Raw genomic sequence first — 20882 nt, 5'->3', positions numbered from 1 at the left:
AACTGAATCCTGCCAGCACTGTAGGAGTCATTGTCTAAGTTTATAGGACGCTTCTATAGTTTCTGTTGCCCTCGATAAGCAGCAGCTGACTGACGGGCTACTGTTACAAAGAGGCCGTACGAGACGCACTGATGGCGTCACAGCATGAGCCGCTGAAAGCTCCAGCTAATTGTGTTCAATTAAGTCATTATAACTGTAGTGAGCTCAGACCCGGTGTGGATGTCTTTGCTTGTTTTTCACCCTTGTTTAACTGGCAGCAGTTCACTGTGTTGGCTTTAAGAAGCAGGCAGTCAACTGTTGCGGTGGGAGGATAGCGCAGAAGAAATGATGGCAGTTAACAAACAGCAGCGAGTCTGGCAAAACGTCTAATTGGTTTATTTAATTAGAAATCTACTCAGGCTTGGTGTCTTGACTGACTGAGTGGCACTTGTTACAAGTCAAATGGGAGTTCATTGGCTATCCAATCGGCATGCAGCAAGTGCAAGATCTGACCTACAAACAGCCTCTTTAGAGACATATTTTCAAGTCAGTTTGGGAAATTGGCCTTGTTCATTCACCCGTCCAGCCTCTGATTGGCTGAGCTTATCACACTGGCTCATTCTACTTGGGAATCAAAAATGCTTGATTGCAATGTAAATAACATAACTAATCACAAAAGATAACAGGTGTGGAGAATAGCAGGATCAGTAGTGAAAGCAAAAAAACAAACCCAAAAGCTGCGGAGTAGTGGAGCCGAGGAGTGTAGAACAGCGTACTCAAGGAAAATGTTTTCTCGCCCTGTCCTTTCTGTTCGCACACAGATTTCAGCGCCTCTGCCACTCATCCAGGTACATTCAGTCCTTTGTACCATATATACAGAGAGGTGGAGACGGGGAGGGCAAAGACATTGTAGACCAGATGACGACTTATTATTCAGACTTTTCTGGATGAAATCATATTTGTGTGGCTCTTCTGTTTTGCTCTTTGCTGTTTTGAGTCACCTCATCAGTCCAGCCTCTTTTTGTCAGATAGCGGGTCGTGCCGGCGAAGGACGTCCTCCCTTCCACCTCATGCATTTGGATAAAGCCAAGCAATCAATCCAGCCACTGATTACATTTTAAGGAGGCGTTCAGTGGCGCTGCTACAAATAGCCTTAGATTCCTATATTTAGCCCTTAATGCTGTCAATTAGCTGGTGGGAAGCCTGACTATCCGAGGAAAAGATTCTCAGTCATCAATCCGTCATTCGATCCAGCGTGTCAATAAGCTAAATGCAGAAGCTTTTTGCAGCCATCTTTCAATGTCATTAGCCATAACTCAGTGGAGGTGATTGATCAGTGGGCAACTTCACCTTGTATGACATCTTTTAAATGGATTGTCCTGTCAAGATATTAGGCAGGGCTGATGATGTATGTATGTGTGTGTGTGTGTGTGTGTGTGTTAACTATATTCAAGCATTCCACCTGAAATCAGTCATGATTTCGATCAGACATTTAGTTGTAGCGTGTGTTAAGGTTAGAAAAAGAGATTCGGCCCAAACGAACACTGTTGTGTAAATGTGCGTGTACGCATGTGCGATGGCAGGGTTATTCAAACATTGAGGGAAACTGTGGCTGGATTTAGAAACTTTGCACGCTCCCCAGGTGACTTGATTTGTCAGGCGCAACCAGACAGAAATGTAGCTGTTTTATTTGGACTGTGGGGAGAGATGTGTTTACTCCCCAGAATTCAGCTGGTAAAGGCGCGTGACTGATGCCAGCGCGCGCACACTCGCAGTACTGTTGTGTCTAATCGAAAGTCAAGTGGTGATCACAGCGCTTAATACGCAGCGCGGCCTTGTCTGTCCTCTAAGACCTGAGGGCAATTAGAGATATATTCATGGACAAATATATAATATCACCTGGCCACCTCTTGCAAGTCTTTGACTGGCCAAGCGGCGTGATTTCTTAAAAACTTGGCAGCGTCAGTCTGGGGGCAGACTTGGATGGTAATTAAAGTCTGAGGTTTATATAAAGATCGATTTGAATTATGGATGCACTTTAGCTTGAGCTGGCAAGCACAGCGTCCCTGTACTTTTGCCAAAGTCACCGCTTTGGTTTGAATGGAAATATCTCAGTAAGTATTGAGTGGATTAACATGAAATCTGCAACGGGCATTCACGGTCCCCACAGGGTGAATCCTTATAGAGGCATTTTCCTGCTCATTGAGTTGCACAATATGGCTGACTGGATGTTCTCTGTAAACTGTTTTGAGTGCAGGGGTTTTTAATCCATGTGTGAAAATTTAGGCTGGACATGCACAGGTATCAGTCCTGAAATCCTTTTTTCCTCATCCGCTTCATATTCTTCCCAGGAGAATCTCACCCCTGCCAGCCAAGGACATCACGCTAATGTCAATTTAGGAGGCACGATGGGAAATCCCACCATGGAGTATGACCCTGTAGCCTCATTTCATTTTGAAAGAAGCTTATTGCATCTGACTCTACCACACTTCATATCATGGTTGACTGTGAAGAAGAAAAGAGAAATCAAGGAGCATTCTGTCTTAAACTGGGAAAATCTGGAAGGTGAAGAAGTTGACTTATGTCGAATTTGTGTTTGCATTGTAAGGTAAGGTTGAGGGGAACGCAAGCCAGAGATTATCCATCCAGCGATATGGGGAAGGACAAGTTGCCACGGCAACCCTGGCTCCTGATTCCCCCCATATCGGTTGGAGCTGGCGCAGAATGAGAGAAAGCGAGAGACAGACCCGAGGAGAGGGATGGAGGGGGAGGAGAGATGGCTGCGCTCGACTGGAGGGCTGCCAGAGCTTTTGACAACAGCACGGTAATGAACAGGAGAAATGGAGCCATTGCATAGGAAGCCAGAGTCTCCAGAGGGATAACCTCTTAACAGTTAGGCTGTCAGAAGTCACCAGCCTTTCATGAGCTGACGAGAATGAGCACCCCTTTAAAATTCATTTCTAATGGAGACAGTTGGAGGAACATAGTGTAGCCTACAGAGGGTGACTGAATGTGCTGCAGTCTGCAGGGAAAACTAGATGGCAAACTCCAGGTTGTGAGTCAGCGATGATGAGAAAAACACTTTGAATGGCATCAAACGTGTCCACCAATCATCTTGAACATTTTCCCTCCTAACTCCACTGGCTAAATGTTTATTACTAGGTGACAGGCCAGTCACGAGGGACAGGAAGCACACAGCTTCTTAATTTCCTCTTATTTCTCCTTATCTTCACTGTCACTCGCTGGGTTTCAGTTCCAGCATAGAAATCTCCGAAGCAAAATTACCACCATGTGTAGTGAAAGCGTAACTATTTCAGCATCACAAAATATGGCTTTGTTGAGCAACCTCAAAAAAAAAAAAAAAAAAAAAAACATTCTTCAAAACCCAATACTTCCGTTACTCGTTTTTAAGATAAGCAGGGATACAGAAATGCACTTGGTGTCAACGATGGCAAAAAGAGCAACAGTAAATCTCTTCATCTCAGCAAAACCTCTGAAAAATCTTTAATTGGGGTCACGAGTAAACAGCCTGAAGCCGAAAAGTCTTGGTCGAGGTGATCCTGATCAATATTTGCATAAAAATAAATGGGCGCCTTGGGAAAATTTGTGAACACTTACAAACTGAACAACCTCAGCGTTTCATACATTTAAGCTGCATTTCTGGTTATATATTACCACCATGTTCTAAAGCTACAAGAGGAACAGATTTAAACCAATTCCACAAATCATCACAGAAACACGAGGGATTACCAGGTTAGAAAGTCATTCAAGAGTAAACAAAGCCTAAAAACATCTCTATCCCCGTGTGCTCTGTCAACACTAATCACAGTACATGGTAACGTTGGTCCAATCGTGTCTGTGTGCAGTTTGCACAGCAATACGATCCTCGTTTTAATCTCTCGGACAGAGTCAGTCCTGAACTGTAAACAGAAAACAAGTAGAGCCAGTTGTGCAAGAACTGTATAAACTGCTTCACATTTGTGATTCTATTCATGGCCAATTTTGCTGAAAGTAGGATATGTTTAAAATTTAATGCAGCCCAAACCTGCTCGGCAGCCAAGTGATATTTTCATAAGACTTGGTCGCATTATCATTCCTTAGATTCACACGCCAACTCACTATTACTGCCAGGAGATGATTAATGTGACCTGTTTGTGATTCCTTAGCTGGGTAATACCCAGCTGCTCTCATAAATAGATGCAATTGTCACCATCTGTAATGGCAATCATAGCTTCATTTAATTACACACATAGGTGTAAGGTAACTGCAAATCTCAGGTGTGTGTGTGTGTGTGTGTGTGTGTGTGTGTGTTTACAGGTCGAGCTGCACGTGAGAGGTACACAGCGAGTTGTAACATTGGAGCTTTGGCACCACAGCTGTGATTTTAAGTGACAGGATTTCATTGAGGTCTCTGAGCAGGAGTCATTATAGGGCAAAGAAATGCTAAATGCAGAAACAGGACTGGGTGCTATGCTCATGGGCTTGGTGGGAGGAACTGGCACAAGGAGCTCATCTGAGACACTTTATAAACAGACACTGACATAAGAGAGCAATGCAAATGCAGAAACACTAAATCTGGTCCGGCTTTTGGTTACAATTTACGGTTTTTATTTCAACCAGCACATAATTATCCGTACAAATGCAAAGGTCCCAGTGACTCTGACCTTTGGCCTTTGATTACCTCCGGGTCTTCCAGATATGATCATAGCAGACTGATTATTGATGTTTAATAGAAAGCATTATTGTTCTATTGATTTTGTTTGTTTTTGGCCTTATTCTTGATGCAGACAATGATAACATCACTATTTCTAGCTGTGTACATTTGACTTATTAAGACTTTTTAGGATCCATCAAGAAGTGAAAACAAGCCAAAGAGGCCTCCTCACAGTGCATTGTTATTTTCTTATTTGTTCTTGAATGAACACAGCTACACACACACACTGCCCTGACTCAGAGTTGCTTCATTTTGACACCTCGAGCGGCCTTGCAAAGAGACGGGGACATGTGTGGGGTGATACATGTCTGAGATGACACCTCTCTGTGGCGATGAGCTGTGCAGTCAGAGGCGTTTAGCTGTGATGGCGACACTGACAGAAGACAAAGCCACGGGCTTACACAGCGCCGCCGGCTGTATCTCGGAGTGACACGTGGGTTATCGGAGGCACGCCAACACTGCGTCCCCAGCGCGTATTTCCCATGAACCACTGAGCTCTCAAAAGATAGCAAGACAGGAGATGAGGAAAGGTGAGACATTTATCTGCTTGAGGGGCCGTAGCTGTGGAAAAAGTCTGGGACAAACAGTGCACAATAACAATAAGGCCCATAACATCATTGTCATTCTTCATTTAGTTTTAACTTGAACTCTGCCCAACTCATTTTCGGATACTTTCCCATTCTGCCCCATGTTGTCTGTGATCTTTCTGACGGTTATTCTTGTCCCATTGTCTTTTCTTGGCACTGGGCCAGAGCAGAGAGCGAGGGCCAACAAAAGCATGAACGGGCAGAAATAAACCGGGAGTGAATAGAAAGACCGGGAGCATCATTGCTGGATGTAGGCAGCCGTTTGCCCCGGAGTCATCCGTGGATTAGGGGCCAAGGCCTGGCTGTCCCGTCTAAATTGCTCCACATACTGAACAGATTAAGCTAAAAATGAATGGACCAACTGAGCTGATAGCGTCAGGCTTATGGGGGGATATTCTCCTTTCAAAAACACTTCCCAGCAGCAGCAGCAGCAGCAAGGAGGCTGAAGCTAGATGCCAGTTGGGCAATTAACACAGAGGAGAATTTATTTTCCCATGAAAGCGCACACTAATCGGACTACGATGGGTATATTCTCATTAACGCTATTGTTCAGCATCATCGTTATCTGGCCTGACATACTGCTGTATCATCATTATGACTTTCATCGTCATCATTATCATATTCGCCATTACAGTATCAGGAGCACCTTCATCTTTGTCTGTTTACATGGGGGAATGCTACTTTTCGTTGCCTCAGGTCAACAATGTGCCATATGGGAATGTGGGTGACAGAAAGCAACACTGCGTCAGTATTGCTGCACTGGAGCATATGATCCCTATGTAATAATTTAGTAGCTTTCAACCAACCCGCGGTTTATATATTCTTGCCTCTGGTTCTGTTTGGAGCCTGGGGAGGCAGCTGATTTTGCTCAACGGGCGTCATGTCTTGTTGAATGCAAAACACTCACTTACTAAAAGCAATGGTCAAATATTCAAATATTGCAGTAGAGGGATATCCTGACGCTCCGGATACATATAAATATGCACACGCTCCAACACTCATACTGTTTGTTCCTCGGTGGAGTCATGAATGAGCTGATGTTGAGTGGATTAGACTGTGCCGGGTTTATTTAATGACAGCTTCACAAGCTACAGTACACTGAGCCTCTCTCATGGGCTGAGGTCAGAGAAAATGCCACGTAGTAATGGAGATCCTTTACCACTACCAGGGGAAATCACTGCTGGTTTGTTGGCAGCCCGTGTAATTAACCATGTTAGCTTTCTCACACTCTCAGAAAGATGGAGAGTGAACCCCTTTCAGGCCCTAACCTTTAAATCCAGAGTCGCACAAAGTGGACAGAGGCTGTTCGACGGCATCTTCAATTCTGCATGACAAAGCCAATTTGAAGTGATTTAGTGCTGACAGCAGAGAGAAAATTGTGCGTTTTTGTATTGATTGAAGAGCGTAGCGTTCATGTGGCTAAATGTCTCAGGATTCAGTATCTGCTCTTGGTCTCAGACGGTTTAGCAGGATGGATGGTTGCTATCAAGGGGCTTGAACCAAGGTTGAAGGACAGGCTCCCCCTACACTCAAACCTCCCACATCGCTGTATTACTCCACCTCATGCGAGGCTTAATCTGGACCTCCTTGCCAGAAGAGCGACAGTCTGTCACAAGCGGGCAGTGTTTGGTATTAGTCCACCTAATTAGCAGGGCCAAAGGCAAGGTTACAATCTACAGTAATGACCATTTTTCTTTCTCCAATAATGATGGTGATGATCCCACAGGGAAGAGTTGTAATCACTCACCTGCTGACTCAGCCCCAATTATAAAGCTCTATCCTTTTTCAAGTTTGGCATGTCCCACTGCAGCCCAAAGAACAGCGTCCATCGCCGCTAAAACAAAGATATTCCTCCAGACAAGCTTGATTATATTTGCCCCTCAAGACCCCGTTGTCACAGACTAGTGGAATTCTCCAGCAAATGCAATTCATTTTCGCAGAATTGCTGCAGTTTGCCTGCATGGAAAAGTAATTTTTGTTGTGAGATCAACAGATACTTCATTCATCTTTAATCTTCCTCTGTTAGGGCATAAACTACGCCAATTAGGAGGAATGCAGCAGCGATACTACTCTGGGTGGGCCCAGGAAGAGAAGCCCACTAAAGACGACAGCACCTTACATACAGACTTCTGACTGAACAATTTCCAGAAGTAACATGTAGACTATTGGCAACGGCAGTTCTTATCAAGCCATTAATCCATTAGAATGGAAAGCTTTTTGGTGCTCTTTAATAACTCTACAGCAAATGAAATGAAGTCAGTTCCTGAGAGCAAATTTCCAGAGAAAAGTAATAGTGCCAGAGAGGAAGAAAAAAAAAAAAAAAAAAAGAGAGAAATAAACTCACCAGCTATTGTAGCCGGCTCATGCTAACATGTGATAGGTTTGATAGAATTCAGTCAAACATTTTGTCCCCCATCGCCGTGTCACCAAACTTCTACAATATTTGTGTCCAATATATTCAGTGATGTGATATTACAACAGCGTCACTGAGATAAACCACTGCAAAGATTCATTTGGCCATAAAATTGCGGGCAGAGTGACTCTCCTGACATGAAGCCAAAGGCTGTAAATATTTATGTATGGTGGAGATGATCACTTGGTTGCAGTTTATGAAATACAGCGGCTCATAACACAACAAACATTTCTGAAGTAATCTCAAACTCTCTGGATTTACACCAGCGTCTCTGTGTGTATTACAAACAGTGCTTAATAATTCATTCAAGCTTTTACAGCATTTTAGGGATGAAACTTAATTTCCTTCTCTCACCATAACTCATTAACCTGGCCAGTAGGATGCCCCATAAAAAGGCATAAACACATAAATGATGTTCCAGATTAATAGAGAGTAAATACAGTATTATCTATTTATAGCTCAGCTATCTGTTCCCGCAAAGCACTGAGCTTGCGTGCCAACAGCATCTGGTAAAAGCTGTTCAAGGAACACATGGAAAAGACATGAGCACACGGTGTTCTCAGAAACGATCAAGTGACCGAACTGACAGACAAATCTCATTCTGCATGGCAAAAAAAGTATGTGTCGCTTCTTTGTGAGTAGCCAAAGTGGTTAGGAGTTGAAGTAAAACCTCATGTTTGGCTGAACGTTTCAGGAGAATCCAAGCAAACTTGACAAAATAAAAGGTTAAATGCTAATTTTGCCTTTTTGAGTACCATGGATAGCGGCACACAGCCAGACCATTCATAATCATCAATATTAAGAGCAAATAATCTCAAAATGCAGTGACTGGCCAGTGGGAATTCTGGGAGAAATCCCAGCGGGCTGCCAAACAGACACAGACAACTATTAGCTTCTGACATTGAAATGCAAGAAGGCTTTGAATTTGAAATGACTACAGGAAGTTCCAGAAAGTAAATAGTCCCTGTATGATAATTGTAAACTGTGGATCCTTTGTAAACCCCCCCTGCTGACGTAATAAAAACAATTTGTGCCAAATTATTTTGAAAGGGTAACAGACAGTAGGAGTCCAACACTCGACTGAGCCGATGTTACGTCAGCGGAGAGAAAATCTTTAATACAAGGGTTAAGGCCGAGGAGCTGTCCACTGTACTGAAACGGTCTTGTGGATTGCAGCTTTCTATGTCTTCACTGTTGTTGTTTTTTTTGTCTTGGCTCCAAGGCGGTGTGCGTCTGTTTTTCCAGTTTCCCCACAGCCCTTGTTTTGTAGGTAATGAAATAAGAAAAGTGTAAAATTGAGGTCTGGGCATGATCTTGTATATCTTGTCGAGGTAGGAAAGGTTTTGTTTGTCCTACAGAAAGGAAGGTTGATACACGCAGGTTCTGAACTTAATTTAGACTGTAATACTTGGTGTCCTTGGAAGTACATGTATTTCTGTAATATCCCAAACTGAACTACACATGGGCAGGTGCTACTGACTCCTTAAGGACTATGTTTATCATCTTTGTTCTTTGCCACCAGCTGTCAGTCCAGTGCGCCCATTATGAGCTAAAATACAATTAATTAATGGTGTCCGTCCATCTAGTAAATATGACTCGAGGGCAGGCGTAGCCTTTCCTGTTTCACTGCTGTGAGTCAGTGAGTCGTGCTTTCTGCATGACAGAGATGGAGAGAGGGAAGGCAGGCAGAGAAAATTAAAAAAAAAATAAAAAAAAAAAATTGTGATGTGGATTAACTTGTTTTTATGGATTGAAATATCATTACTGGGTGACGAGAAAGTAGATGGTGGCAACAAAACGTAGATTAGGGGCGCCAATCGAATCTATGCAGTAGATCGGCCGCAGGCTGCAGGGGAAGCTCGGTGCGTGACTGGGAGAAAAGTGTTGCGCAAAGGGCTGCTAAAACAAAAGGTGGTAAAAGCAGCATATGGCACCTCCTTTCGACCTCCCCCTTCCTTTATTCCCTGCCTCGTCTTTATGTAGTGAATCGTTTTCTCAATGGACCAGATAGAGGGAGAGTAAGCATAAGAACAGGACAGATGTTTCACTAGACTCTGGGTGTGTTTGTTTATCTGTGTGCATCTGAGAGTGAGACCGGGCATGAATTCAATCCGAAAGGCAAATGGAACGAGTCGGGAATAAATTGAGAGGAGGCAGAGAGCACGTTAAAATGTCCAAACCTCTGGTCCAGATTACTTGCAGTTGTTTCAGTTGTAACAGGCCTGTCAGTCCACAAAATTGGGATTCTGGTCTCTTGTCTTTAATGCTTTACGCTCCTGAATCAGAGCAGGACCAACCCTCTCTTACTCTACTCCACTTACACTGCACTTTGTGCCACTTTCTGATATGGTTTTAATGGATGTAATATTCATATTTAAGAGTGTACACATTGATAAAACAAAACTGTTATTTCAATATCATAATAGTTTTGTGTTTGTTAACTATGTGTTTTTCAAACATTTAACAACATGATGATCACACCCTCCCATATCCTGCCTATTAATTCCAGTGTGTCCTGCCTCCTGCCGGAGTGTAAACAAACGCAAACTTCAAACATTTAAAAACACCATCCAACCAAACAGAGCCTGGTGTGTATGTGGTGTGTCGGGGTTGTTGGTGGGGGGGCCTGTCAGCGGAGGTCACTCTCAGCGGGCACAGGTGCCAAAATGTATTACGCATTTTTATTTGCGTCTTAGAAAAAAAAGAAAAAAAAAAAAAAACTCATGAACAGCGAAGGTCAGACTGATGTGCTTTAATTACGACTGACCTGTTGTGTTAACATTAGTAAAAGGCTAATCATGTAATTATAAGCCAGCCATGAAGGGAGTAGCGCGTTACAGTGATCCGTTACCTGCCGCCCTGCCTCCACCGCTTTGTTTGCTCGTCACCGGCTTCTTCCCAGAGCGCAGTGCGCGTCGCGCCGCTCCTCTCTCAGCCCATTGGCCTCACACCATCAGCCTTCTCCCTCCAACAATAGACCCCCCCACGCACGCACGCACGCACGCACGCACGCACGCACGGGTCCACTCACAAAACGCGCACGGCGCTTTCGAGGAGCGGCGGTGCGATGTCGGACGGAGCGCGGCTCGTCGCTTTCTTTCTCTCCAGCTTCGCGGCGGCCAGGAGCGCAGAGACGCCTCTGCGATGCTTTCAGCCGGGGACGCGTCGGAGTTGAAATAAAGGAAACACCAGCGAGGGGGGGGGGTGGGGGGGGGGGGGGGGGGAGGGTGGGAGGGAAGGGGGAGAAAAATCAACAAAAAGCGGAGAAGGGGGGGACATTTGCCTGCGAAGATGACTGACTGGTGACAAAGAAAACGGGGAGCCCCTCTGGCTACAACTTGACGGAAGGCGTTTTTTTTTTTTTTTTTTTTTTTTTTTTAAAGGGGGGGTGGGAGGGTGGGGGGGGGGGCACCGGCTTTGCTCACAGTTGCACAGCCAAACGCTTTTCAACACCTTTATTCCTGGAGGGGAACCATGCCTGTCCGGAGGGGTCATGTGGCGCCACAAAATACATTTCTGGGAGTAATTATTCGCAAATTCGAAGGACAAAGTGAGTAGCTCTCCCTGAGTGGGTTGTGTTGTGTTGTGTTGTGCTGCCTTTTGTGTCTCCTGCTGCATCCTGAGAACAGTTCTTCGCTGGTTAGGAACCCGCCTGCCTTCTCAACAGGGCTTTTGATGTTTACAGTGATTTGATTTGAAAGTATACTCTAGTAGAGAGCCCATGAAAGTCATTATAAGTTCATTACCCTGCTGCCTTATCGCACACCTGGCTTGTCTGATAGTTGTGTAGTGCTGCTGTGGACTTCTTTCCTGCTCCACTGCAAATTGGAGTTCATAAAGCTGCTTATAAGAAACAAGATTAAGGGCTTTAATTGCTTTCAGATCATATCCCCAAAACACTTCAATTGCACGGTTGTTTAATTCCTCCAGTTCTGTTGTTATAGTTTCCTACTGGATGAAGCAGAGGAGTCTGAGTTTTCTTTCTGAAAATAAATAAGGGAAACCCAATTTAAGTGTAAAATGTCAGGAGGAAGCTTAGGACAATCTTAGAAATTGCAATAATCTAGCTTTCATGATTGCATTTTATTTATTTTTTTTACATTTATAAAACAGCCCCAATATTGAGGGATGTAATGGAGGATAATCCCATGTAAACATATTACACTCACCTACTGCACCTGTATTTACATGTTATTTTGATTTTCTTATTGTTTTCTTGTTGTTTGTTAAAATGTACAGGTTGATCTATCCATGTCTTTACTAACAAGCGATTTACTGCAGTAAATTGGTGTTTATTTAATAACCTGCTCATACACAAATTTACGTCTCGACCCTCTAATCTCTTCTCACAGATAAGAAATTCATCATAGCTAATGCCCGGGTGCAGAACTGCGCTATTATCTACTGTAATGACGGCTTCTGTGAGATGACGGGCTTTTCCCGGCCGGACGTCATGCAGAAGCCGTGCACTTGTGACTTCCTACACGGCCAGTTCACCAGCCGGCATGCGGTGGCCCAGGTGGCTCAGGCACTGCTGGGATCGGAGGAGCGCAAGGTGGAAATCACCTACCACCGCAAGGATGGTGAGTGCCATGGACTCAAGCTGCTGAGGTCGTTGCAGTGGCTCCCCTTTCTACAAATCGCACACTGCCTGGAATAATCACAGTCAGAGTGCTGGGGGGGGGGGGAACAAAACAGTCCAGGCTGTGAGGTTTGTGCTGCACAAGAGAGCCACTTGTGATCCTCATGCTAGACACGCTGTAGGACAAATGTGCGATAGGTGACTCTTATAAAGTCTAACGCTCGACACAGTGAGTAATTTTTATTTCTCAGTCAGCTCTATCTGGAGCATTTTTGCAGCAGCAAATCACCCAGTGCACCCATTTAAAACCCTGGGGTGGGGGGAGGAGAGCAGCTATGATGGCTTCCTTTGCCTTGAAGTCCAGTTTTGAACTGATCCAGGCGCTGGGTGGCTGAGAAGGATGTTCATTAGCCTGCGCTGTGTAGGCCACCCTGGGATATGGGGTGAGAGATGTAGCTCACGTCCCTAAAGACTAACGCTTCCTCCGTTTCAGTTCTCCTCTTGTTGTTTTGCAGAGACATCACTTTGCATTAATTCAGCTTTTACAGCATTTTTACCTGTGAGTGCAGGTCTGTGTCTGTGACTGGCTTTCCCGTCGTTTAGATAATCTACCAGCGTGCATATGCTGCTTATGAATACTTCATGCAGATCATGACTTGGCATGACAGCTGCTATTGTTTTTTATGAGTTACAAGGCGAGTTCCAGACTGAAAGTTTAAACCAGTCACATTGACTGTGCTGGCTCAGGGAGAGTGACCTCTAACAGTGACATATGTATTCAGATGATGAAGCGACCCTTGCGTAACAACTGAAAGGCTGCTGAAGTTTCACCGTGGCAGAAATACGGATTAATAGTTTTATAAGATCTTTTTGTGGCTCACCCATGGGTGTAAAAAGCAACCAGATTTGGAGGAGATGAAGGAGGTGAGGACGACTGGTTTGGTGATGCTGTCTGTCAGTAACACAGTAGCCACGCCCCCATAATGCATTCTCTGCTTTCTGCTCCGTTTCCCTATAAATGGACCATTTAAAAAAAATAAGCACCTAACTGTATTGAAGACTTGACTCCAGACTCTAAAACTGAGACCAAAAACCTGTTCAGAAAATGTTTACTGATGTAATTAATCAAGTGAAAAGTAGGGCCATTTTCCCAATACACACTGACTTCTTTTTACAGCTTCAGCATTGGCTTCACTTGTCAGACTTTGAGTGGAGGTCTTGTGTCCATCAGTGAATAATTAATCACAACAGCTGAATAAACCACTTAGGCAAACTCCTCCAAAGTCCACTTAAGGCCTGCCTCCAGCTAACTTGACACCAGAAAAGTTTCGTCCTTGAGTCCAAGACCATGAGAGGAGTCCATCAATACCCCAAGAAGCATCCACAAGGACTGCAGTTTGCTCATAACCCGCAAGTGCTGCAGGGCAAACACAAAGCTCCTTATCTTAAGAACGGGGTCCAACTTATCTCTCCTCACAAAAGAAGGGATTTTCTCATGGGTAATGAAACAAGATGCTGTCTGCGGGATTTGTCTGACATGTGATGTGTGACAGGACCTCCAGATCAGCGATGACGATGTGGTTTTCAAAGATCGATTACTCCGGTGCGAGAGCGTGTAATTCGCACTCAGGCTGGTAACAAAAACCCAGAGGGTGAGAGGTGACACAGATTGGCTTGAAAATGGTTTGCAGAACAGTTACAAATGATAGTGTCCTTGGAGATGTAGATGTGTGGGTCAAAGGTTGAAAGAGTGAGATAAAGTTGCAGAAAAATGCGTGAGGGGAAAAGCTAAGAGAAGATGTCACTTTGTGTTTTGCTTGTTCCCTTTGGAAGTGTCAAAGTGGCTGGTTTGGTTTGCCTTTACTGAACTTCGACTCTCCTGAGACGGCAGTTTGTTTCCATTTCTCCAGTTCTGAGAGCAGAATCAGGTGATACCAAGTGATGCTCATCCTTACATAGATGGAAAAGTGGAAGGTGGATTTGGAACGGAGCGCAAGAAGAGGAGAGGCTCTCCCAAGCAGATCATCAGTCATGTTAATGAGTAATCAGCTCCGCATTTCGTTGTGGTTCTGGTGTGGCCAATATTTCTCATTTTTATAGTAGAACCACCCAAAATGAACATGGTTGTAACATTGAGCACATCCTCAGCGCAGAGTAACCATGAATGAACAGCATCCATAGTGAACTGTATTACGTAACAAGAACATAACATTATGGAGAGACCCTGAGGGAATGTTTGTCGAGCTAATTAACCCAACAAAAATCTTGTTTGAAGATACCACAGTGCTGAAAATATTTAATCAGTTTTTCTGAAGCTGGGTTTTGAATGGGGGACGAGCATGTAATATAGTATATTACAGGGTACGACGAGCAGGGTCAGGGAGCTACGTACTTCAGAGTAGGTCCTAACAGGTCTGATGCCACTCTGGGCCACTGTATTGTCAGCCAAGCCGAGCTGGGTGCTCAGTCTGCATTGATCCGCTGTGCAAACAGCATTAATGAGGACACAAATACTTTCATGTTGCATTGATCTTCAAAACTGATACATCTCAGAGGGGAAATCAATGTCAGGCAAATGCTCTCTCCCACCACTGGCCAGCCACAGGAGACACGGATAAAAAAAGAGCTGGAGGGCTTCTGACTGTTGGACCCGACAGCAGCACAGAGGGCCTCATTATCATTCTGTATCCAGTGCCTCTAATTACCTCCGTGTTTTCCTCTCACCTGACTCAGAGTTTCTCCAGGGAAGGTCATACACCTGTTTCAAGCAGGCCGACAGCTCGAGCAATCTCCTTTTTGTCATAAGCAAACGTGGCTGCTCAGTTCAGGCTTTATTTCCTCTCACCATGCCACCACAGACTCCACTGGTCAGAATGTCTTGTGTAAATGGCCCCTACTTCTCCTTTGATTTAATCACCTCAGTTTTCCTAATGAATTTCCAGCGTCAGCCTGCAGTTCCTTTTTCAACGGTGGTCCCATTTGGAGCAAAACGGACCATTTAGTATGACATGCATTAGGGTGTGGTTACTGTGTGACTGACCTCACTTTCTGCAGAGGCTTTCAAACCAACCACACACACCAATGGATGACGTCACGGAGGGTTGTCCCTCGTGGGACGCATTGCTATACAAGTTCAAACTGCGTAAACAGTCAGCTCTGGTGAGAGAAGATATCTTTATCATAGCTCAGTGAAAATTAATGGACGGCAGTGAGACTCGAGCAGAAGTGGAATGTGAGGCTGAACTAAAACATAAAATTACATGGAAAATAATTTATTTTCTGCTGTCACTGCTAAAAAAAAAAAAAAAAAAAAAAAAAAAATCAATTAAATGAAGCAGTAACTTCTTCCGTCATTTCCTCTGATCCAACACACACACACACACACACACACTCTCGGCCTCTATCTCTATTGTCTGCTGTATTGGAATTCCAGGGGAATGTCATTGCGGCAGGCTGATTGCTCCTGTACTAGTGGACCATTGGGGGTTTCTGCAAGGCAATCTTCTCCTTTGTAATCCTGTGACCCAGGGTCTTCATAAACACATCACCCACAGTCCTCTACAGTCCGTGAAGGAGATTCTGCTCGTCAGCACAATCTTTTGGCACAATCTTAATGCTTTATGATTTGTGGCTTTGCTAAAACTGCCCCCCCACCCAGTGACCTCCACAGGCAGGCGAAGTCGCTCTCATTAAAGAGGCAAAAATGTATTCTAAACCTGCGTGCTTGACATTTAGAATATGAGCTGTTTACTGCATTTGCTCCAAGAGCAATCTCTTAAACCTGGAATGACTTTTGGGTCTTCACTCACACTTTCTGTGTGCGTGATTTTCCACATACGGTAGAGTTGCATGTAATGTAACAACAGGTTTTGTATTTCATAATGGCCTGGCTATATTGTCTGAACTGTGTCTCCATTTAACTCCTGGAAAGAAAAAGTGAAATGTTTGTGTGTGATTTTGCTCCCTTGCTCAGAGTTATGCATATGTTTCCATTTGGACATAACAAACCTGGGCCTGTGTGAGAGATTTAGAGGATACTGCAGTGCTCTTTGGGCATAATGTGTTGTGTGTAAGACAAGCTCTCGGGTGTGTGGGTGTACTACGCGAAATGTGTTTTAGACAGATGAAAAAGGAATAGAAAGATCTTCGCAGACCAAATGTGTGCTGGCTAAATGAATTGGCTCACAGAGGTAAGAAGAATAAACAGCTTATCCTGTAATTATACTGAGGACAGATATACGGGCAGACTTAAGTTGGAAAGGTGTATTTGACGCATCACTTTGCAGGTACTGCATTAAATTTCCAACCAGAAACACAGCAGGTTATCTGCGTAGACAGGGGAGCATCACGTCGAGCAGCTTCAGCTCAAACTGCAATGTAGAATTGAAAAGGGAAATGATTTCACAGACGAAAAAGTCAGTCCATTATGTGATTTTAATTTATATGCTGGAATAGTTATGGCAGCGTGTAGCAGAGACACGACTGGTCACGCTGGGCTAATGCTAATGCTGTTATTGTGAATTGACAATAAATTGCTGAGGAAATACGATTTTCAACGGCTGCTGGGAAAGAAGTACCCCCTTCTGTCTTCAGACCAGATACAACAATCAGCTATAACAGTATGGCCACTGAACAAAATTGATCATCTCATTAGATGTCAGTGGGTGAGACACATCAGGCAGAGAGAAGGAAAAATGAAGTGGAAGAATGTGAGCAGCTTTTAAGGACAAAACTTGTGATGAAATGTTCCCAGTCCGGTGACAGGGTCTGGGCCAAACCCTGGAAAAGGTTCTGCGGCTGAAATTGCTGTAAAGGTTGATCCTGGTACTGATAGAAAGGTGTATCACAATTAGTTTCTAACAGGACTTAAAGGACCAGTCCAGGCCTTGCTGTTTCGGCAATAAAACGAAGGAGGAAGGTGGTCATGATGTTCTGGCTGACAAGTGTGTTTCAGATCTTAACCGACGCCATCCAATTAGCAGCTACACTCAGGGTTTCCTTGTCCGCAGCCTTTTATTTTTTAATGAATACACCAAGCACTGCAAATAAATCACCTGAGTTAAAGATTAAACTCTTAAATCCTCGTCCTAATGAAGGCTTCAAAAGTCACAGGTCTAACCAGCACAACACGTAACTTCTCCACATCACTCACTCTGTCTGCTGCTTCTACGTTCGCTGATTCAAATGGAATAATCAGAGGCTCGCTCTGCATATACTCTGGGGGGATTCTGGGTGTATGAAGAAATCCATATGCTCAGCACACAGTTAAAGCTCTGACTTGCAAATAAGAAATAAAACTGAAAATGTCATGCTATAAATAGATTAAAGTTGGTTGTGCTTCAGCGATGCTCGTCGAGATTTGCGTGTTTTGTTGTTTTTTTTTTTTTGTCTTCTCTTTTCCTTTAAAATCAAAGTGGAAACTTCAGAATGTGGCGAGATATTAAATATGTCACCTTCTCAAGAGAAATCTAAAAATATGCAAAAGGTCTCTGATTATTCCTATTCTTCGTCAGCATCATTTAGTTCTAGTTAAGGCTGTCACAAATGCAGCTATGAATTAATCTGATTGGGGGGGGGGGGGGGGGGGGGGGCGTCATTTTTGAACCCAGCCTCGTCTGGGGCCCCGGTCACAATAACAGGCTGTTGGCACCAAATCATTTGGATTCCCAACACTGTACTGAGCACTTGAGTGGCTGTAAATGCAGGTGTTAGCATCTGCCAGTTAACAGAGGATTTGATACCATTTTTATGGAACCTGAATGCAGCTCAGAATCTTTTATTGAAGCTTTTAAGGTGCGTTCGTTGCAACGTGAAGATGCACAATTTTTAGTTTTTTATTATTATTTTTTTTAACCACATCCTTTTACAGTCTTTCATGTCCATTGACTCTTCTCTGATTCAGACCTCCACTTGCTGCTCCTCATTGAGATGCTGTGCTGCTACAGCAGAAGATGAAAACACTAAAATCTACTTTATTATTCAGCAAATATCTACTAAATGGTTGTTGCACTGCGACAGGTCAGAGAAAATGGCACCAGACTGAGACTTGACATTTCTCTTTCCTTCTCAGGCTCCTACTTCACTTTTCGCCTTCCCTTTTGTTTCACAGCTCTCTGACTGACTCCAGTGAAGTATATTCAGACTTTGAACGTTAAATCGGGTTGCCACATGTCAGCCTTGTTGGCAGCTGTGTTGCTGAGTTTGCATATTTCTCGATGTCAGTACGAACTTATCTTTTCTTTGCCCGATGTCACGTGGCAGGAAGCGGCAGAGGCAATGCAGAGAGAATTTGAATTAAGGCTACCCAGTTAATTGAAATATAATCCAAAGCACAATATGGCCAAGTGCAGTATCCAAATTGCAGGGGTTACAAAAAGATTGTTGTGCATTATTCAGATCATAAACATTGTGATGCTACAGACGGCCACAAATCATTATCTGCACATGAAAAGGAACGTTTTTAATAGAAATATGATCCCATTGTGATCCTGAATTGGATTTTGTCTGTGTCATTAACTTTATGATCAGTTTCATTCCTCCTCCTTGTCAGGGACAGCTATAAAGACTGAAAACTATTAGTGGACAGCTCTTACTAGTCAATGAGACTCAATAGGCTCAGACCAAGCTGCACATGGGGACAGGTAGTGATATGACCTGAGTTCGACGGCGTGTGTCGTGATTGGATGGACACCTTCCTCTGCTAAAAACCAATCCTTGTGGATCTGCTGCTGCGAAAACAAGATAAGATCTTATTCTGCAGCCTCTTCCACGTCCTCAGGTTGAGCTGTGTTTGAGAGCGGTCTGTATCTGTGACACCCACACGCATGAAGGCTGGCAGAGTGGCCAAAAGAGAGCAAAAGGCTGGGAAAAACAGAGAGCCAGAGGAGGGAGGGAGCAACACAAAGACAAAATTAGACACATAAATCAGGGTGAGAGGACGTGAGGAGTGTTCAGCGGGAACTAAGTTTGACATGTGTTGCTGAAGGATGAGGTGAGTGAGCAGGCAGCAGAGAGTAAATGAGGGTGTCATAGAGATTTCTGAGTCGTTTGATGAAGGAACGCCCTCATGAATCTGGTCTAATAATGGACGGATCGAGCTGTGCAGGACGCTGTTACCTGTTCAAGACCAAGTAAAATTATTCTCAGCGGACTGCCCTAAAAATAGCGTTGCTTACTGCCGCATCCAGCACAGACTGAGGCCAAACAGGATAAAATAAATAAAGGAGTGGCTTGACAAACGATTTAAGACTTTGAACGGGGCCATCCAGCTCAGCTCGCGCTCATCAGTTCTTGTGAGGCGGGGACAAAGCAGTGTAATGAGCAAGCACCCCGCTCTCAATCTGAAGTGACAGGGACAGATTTGTGTTGTAGAAAAGGCTTCGATTTCCTCTATGCGCATGCCTCACAGAGGATCTCATTTATAATGAGTCTGTTTAATGGCTTCTCCAGGCTGCATTTAAGGAGGAGAGGCTCCACAGCAAGCTGAAAGGGTTTGCAGTTACTGTCCTGGTGGTTGCCATTATAAACTTGAGTGGTTTAAAGCAGACAAACTGGAGGCCTGCACAGTTAGATATAAATACCACCGCTGTACTTTTCCAGTCACATTTGAACTCAGATACAGTCACGACATGCACGTTTCTCCCATCAGTTCACATGATCTGCCTCCCTGTTTGTCACACCCTTGTGCTCGCATCTCGATTAAAAAATAAATAAATAAATTAAAAAAATGTCTCTCTGTGAAGTAAAGCAAAGTGTTGTCCTGGAAACCACTGAAAGAGCCATGAAATATCATCGCAGCTCGAAAACTCATCCTGGCATGTCTGCCAATGGGCGCGCAAAGCTGGAGAACAGAGCAGACTGCTGGGACCAAGTCACACAGGCCTGATGCCGCCATCAAAGCACAATCTGAGTCAGTTCGTTTGCCCAGAACAACTACAGCAGCTTGGACTTGGCGACGCTGCTTTCGAGCTGCAGTAGCAACTGTGTCTCATTTTGTGACACGCAGGGAAACCCTGCAGAGGAGCTTATTCACCAACTGATTTGCAGCAGTTACATGTTACATTTCTCATAGCAGCATTCACAACACACATTTCATTGAATAACAAACAAACAAACAACTTATTGTGGCCTTACCTTTACTTGTGTTGTTTGACATGCTGTTTGCTTGAGATTTATTCGGCTGTGGATTGTAGATTCATCCAGAGCCAAGTCCATCCAGGGCTTCCCCAAAACGTGGTTGGTGTTTGGTGAGCCTTCTTTTGCAAATTCTTCAGGTCACAAATGTCACATGTTGAGAAAAGCAGGCAAAGAAAGGACACAGCCAGTCCGTTTGGAAAGAGCAGGTAAACTTCTGTAGCCTGAAGCAAACCTTCCAGCTCCCGGCGTTTGGTCTCTCCTCTTAATTATCTCCACCTGCTTCAATTGAAAGTCCAGTTTAGGAAGTAGCTTGAGCATATAAATTTAATCCTCCATTTTGAAAGTCAGGACGGGCCCAGAGGAGGGTGGGAGGTAAATGAACGCACTTGACTGGCTAATGTAGGTTGAGAGCTAGCTTGTTGCGACGCGGGATTGTGTTTGGAAGGAAATTATCGCACACCTGTCGGAAAC

General features: G+C 44.2%; 1 protein-coding gene across 2 annotated transcripts in view; it reads left to right on the top strand.

Moving 5' to 3' along the window:
• Nucleotides 1-11113: 11113 nt before the first annotated feature.
• The window catches only part of LOC115051795 (potassium voltage-gated channel subfamily H member 7-like), a 52267-nt gene continuing 42498 nt past the window's right edge, over nucleotides 11114-20882 (top strand). For both annotated transcript variants that reach the window (XM_029515466.1, XM_029515457.1), the window contains exons 1-2: nucleotides 11114-11243; nucleotides 12046-12276. In XM_029515466.1, the coding sequence (XP_029371326.1) occupies nucleotides 11168-11243; nucleotides 12046-12276 (307 nt within the window). In that variant the 5' untranslated portion in view covers nucleotides 11114-11167. The remainder of the gene's footprint in view (nucleotides 11244-12045; nucleotides 12277-20882) is intronic.

Source organism: Echeneis naucrates, chromosome 2, assembly GCF_900963305.1.
Source record: "Echeneis naucrates chromosome 2, fEcheNa1.1, whole genome shotgun sequence".
Classification (NCBI taxonomy): Eukaryota; Metazoa; Chordata; class Actinopteri; order Carangiformes; family Echeneidae; genus Echeneis; species Echeneis naucrates.
This window is presented reverse-complemented; position numbering and strand designations above follow the sequence as displayed.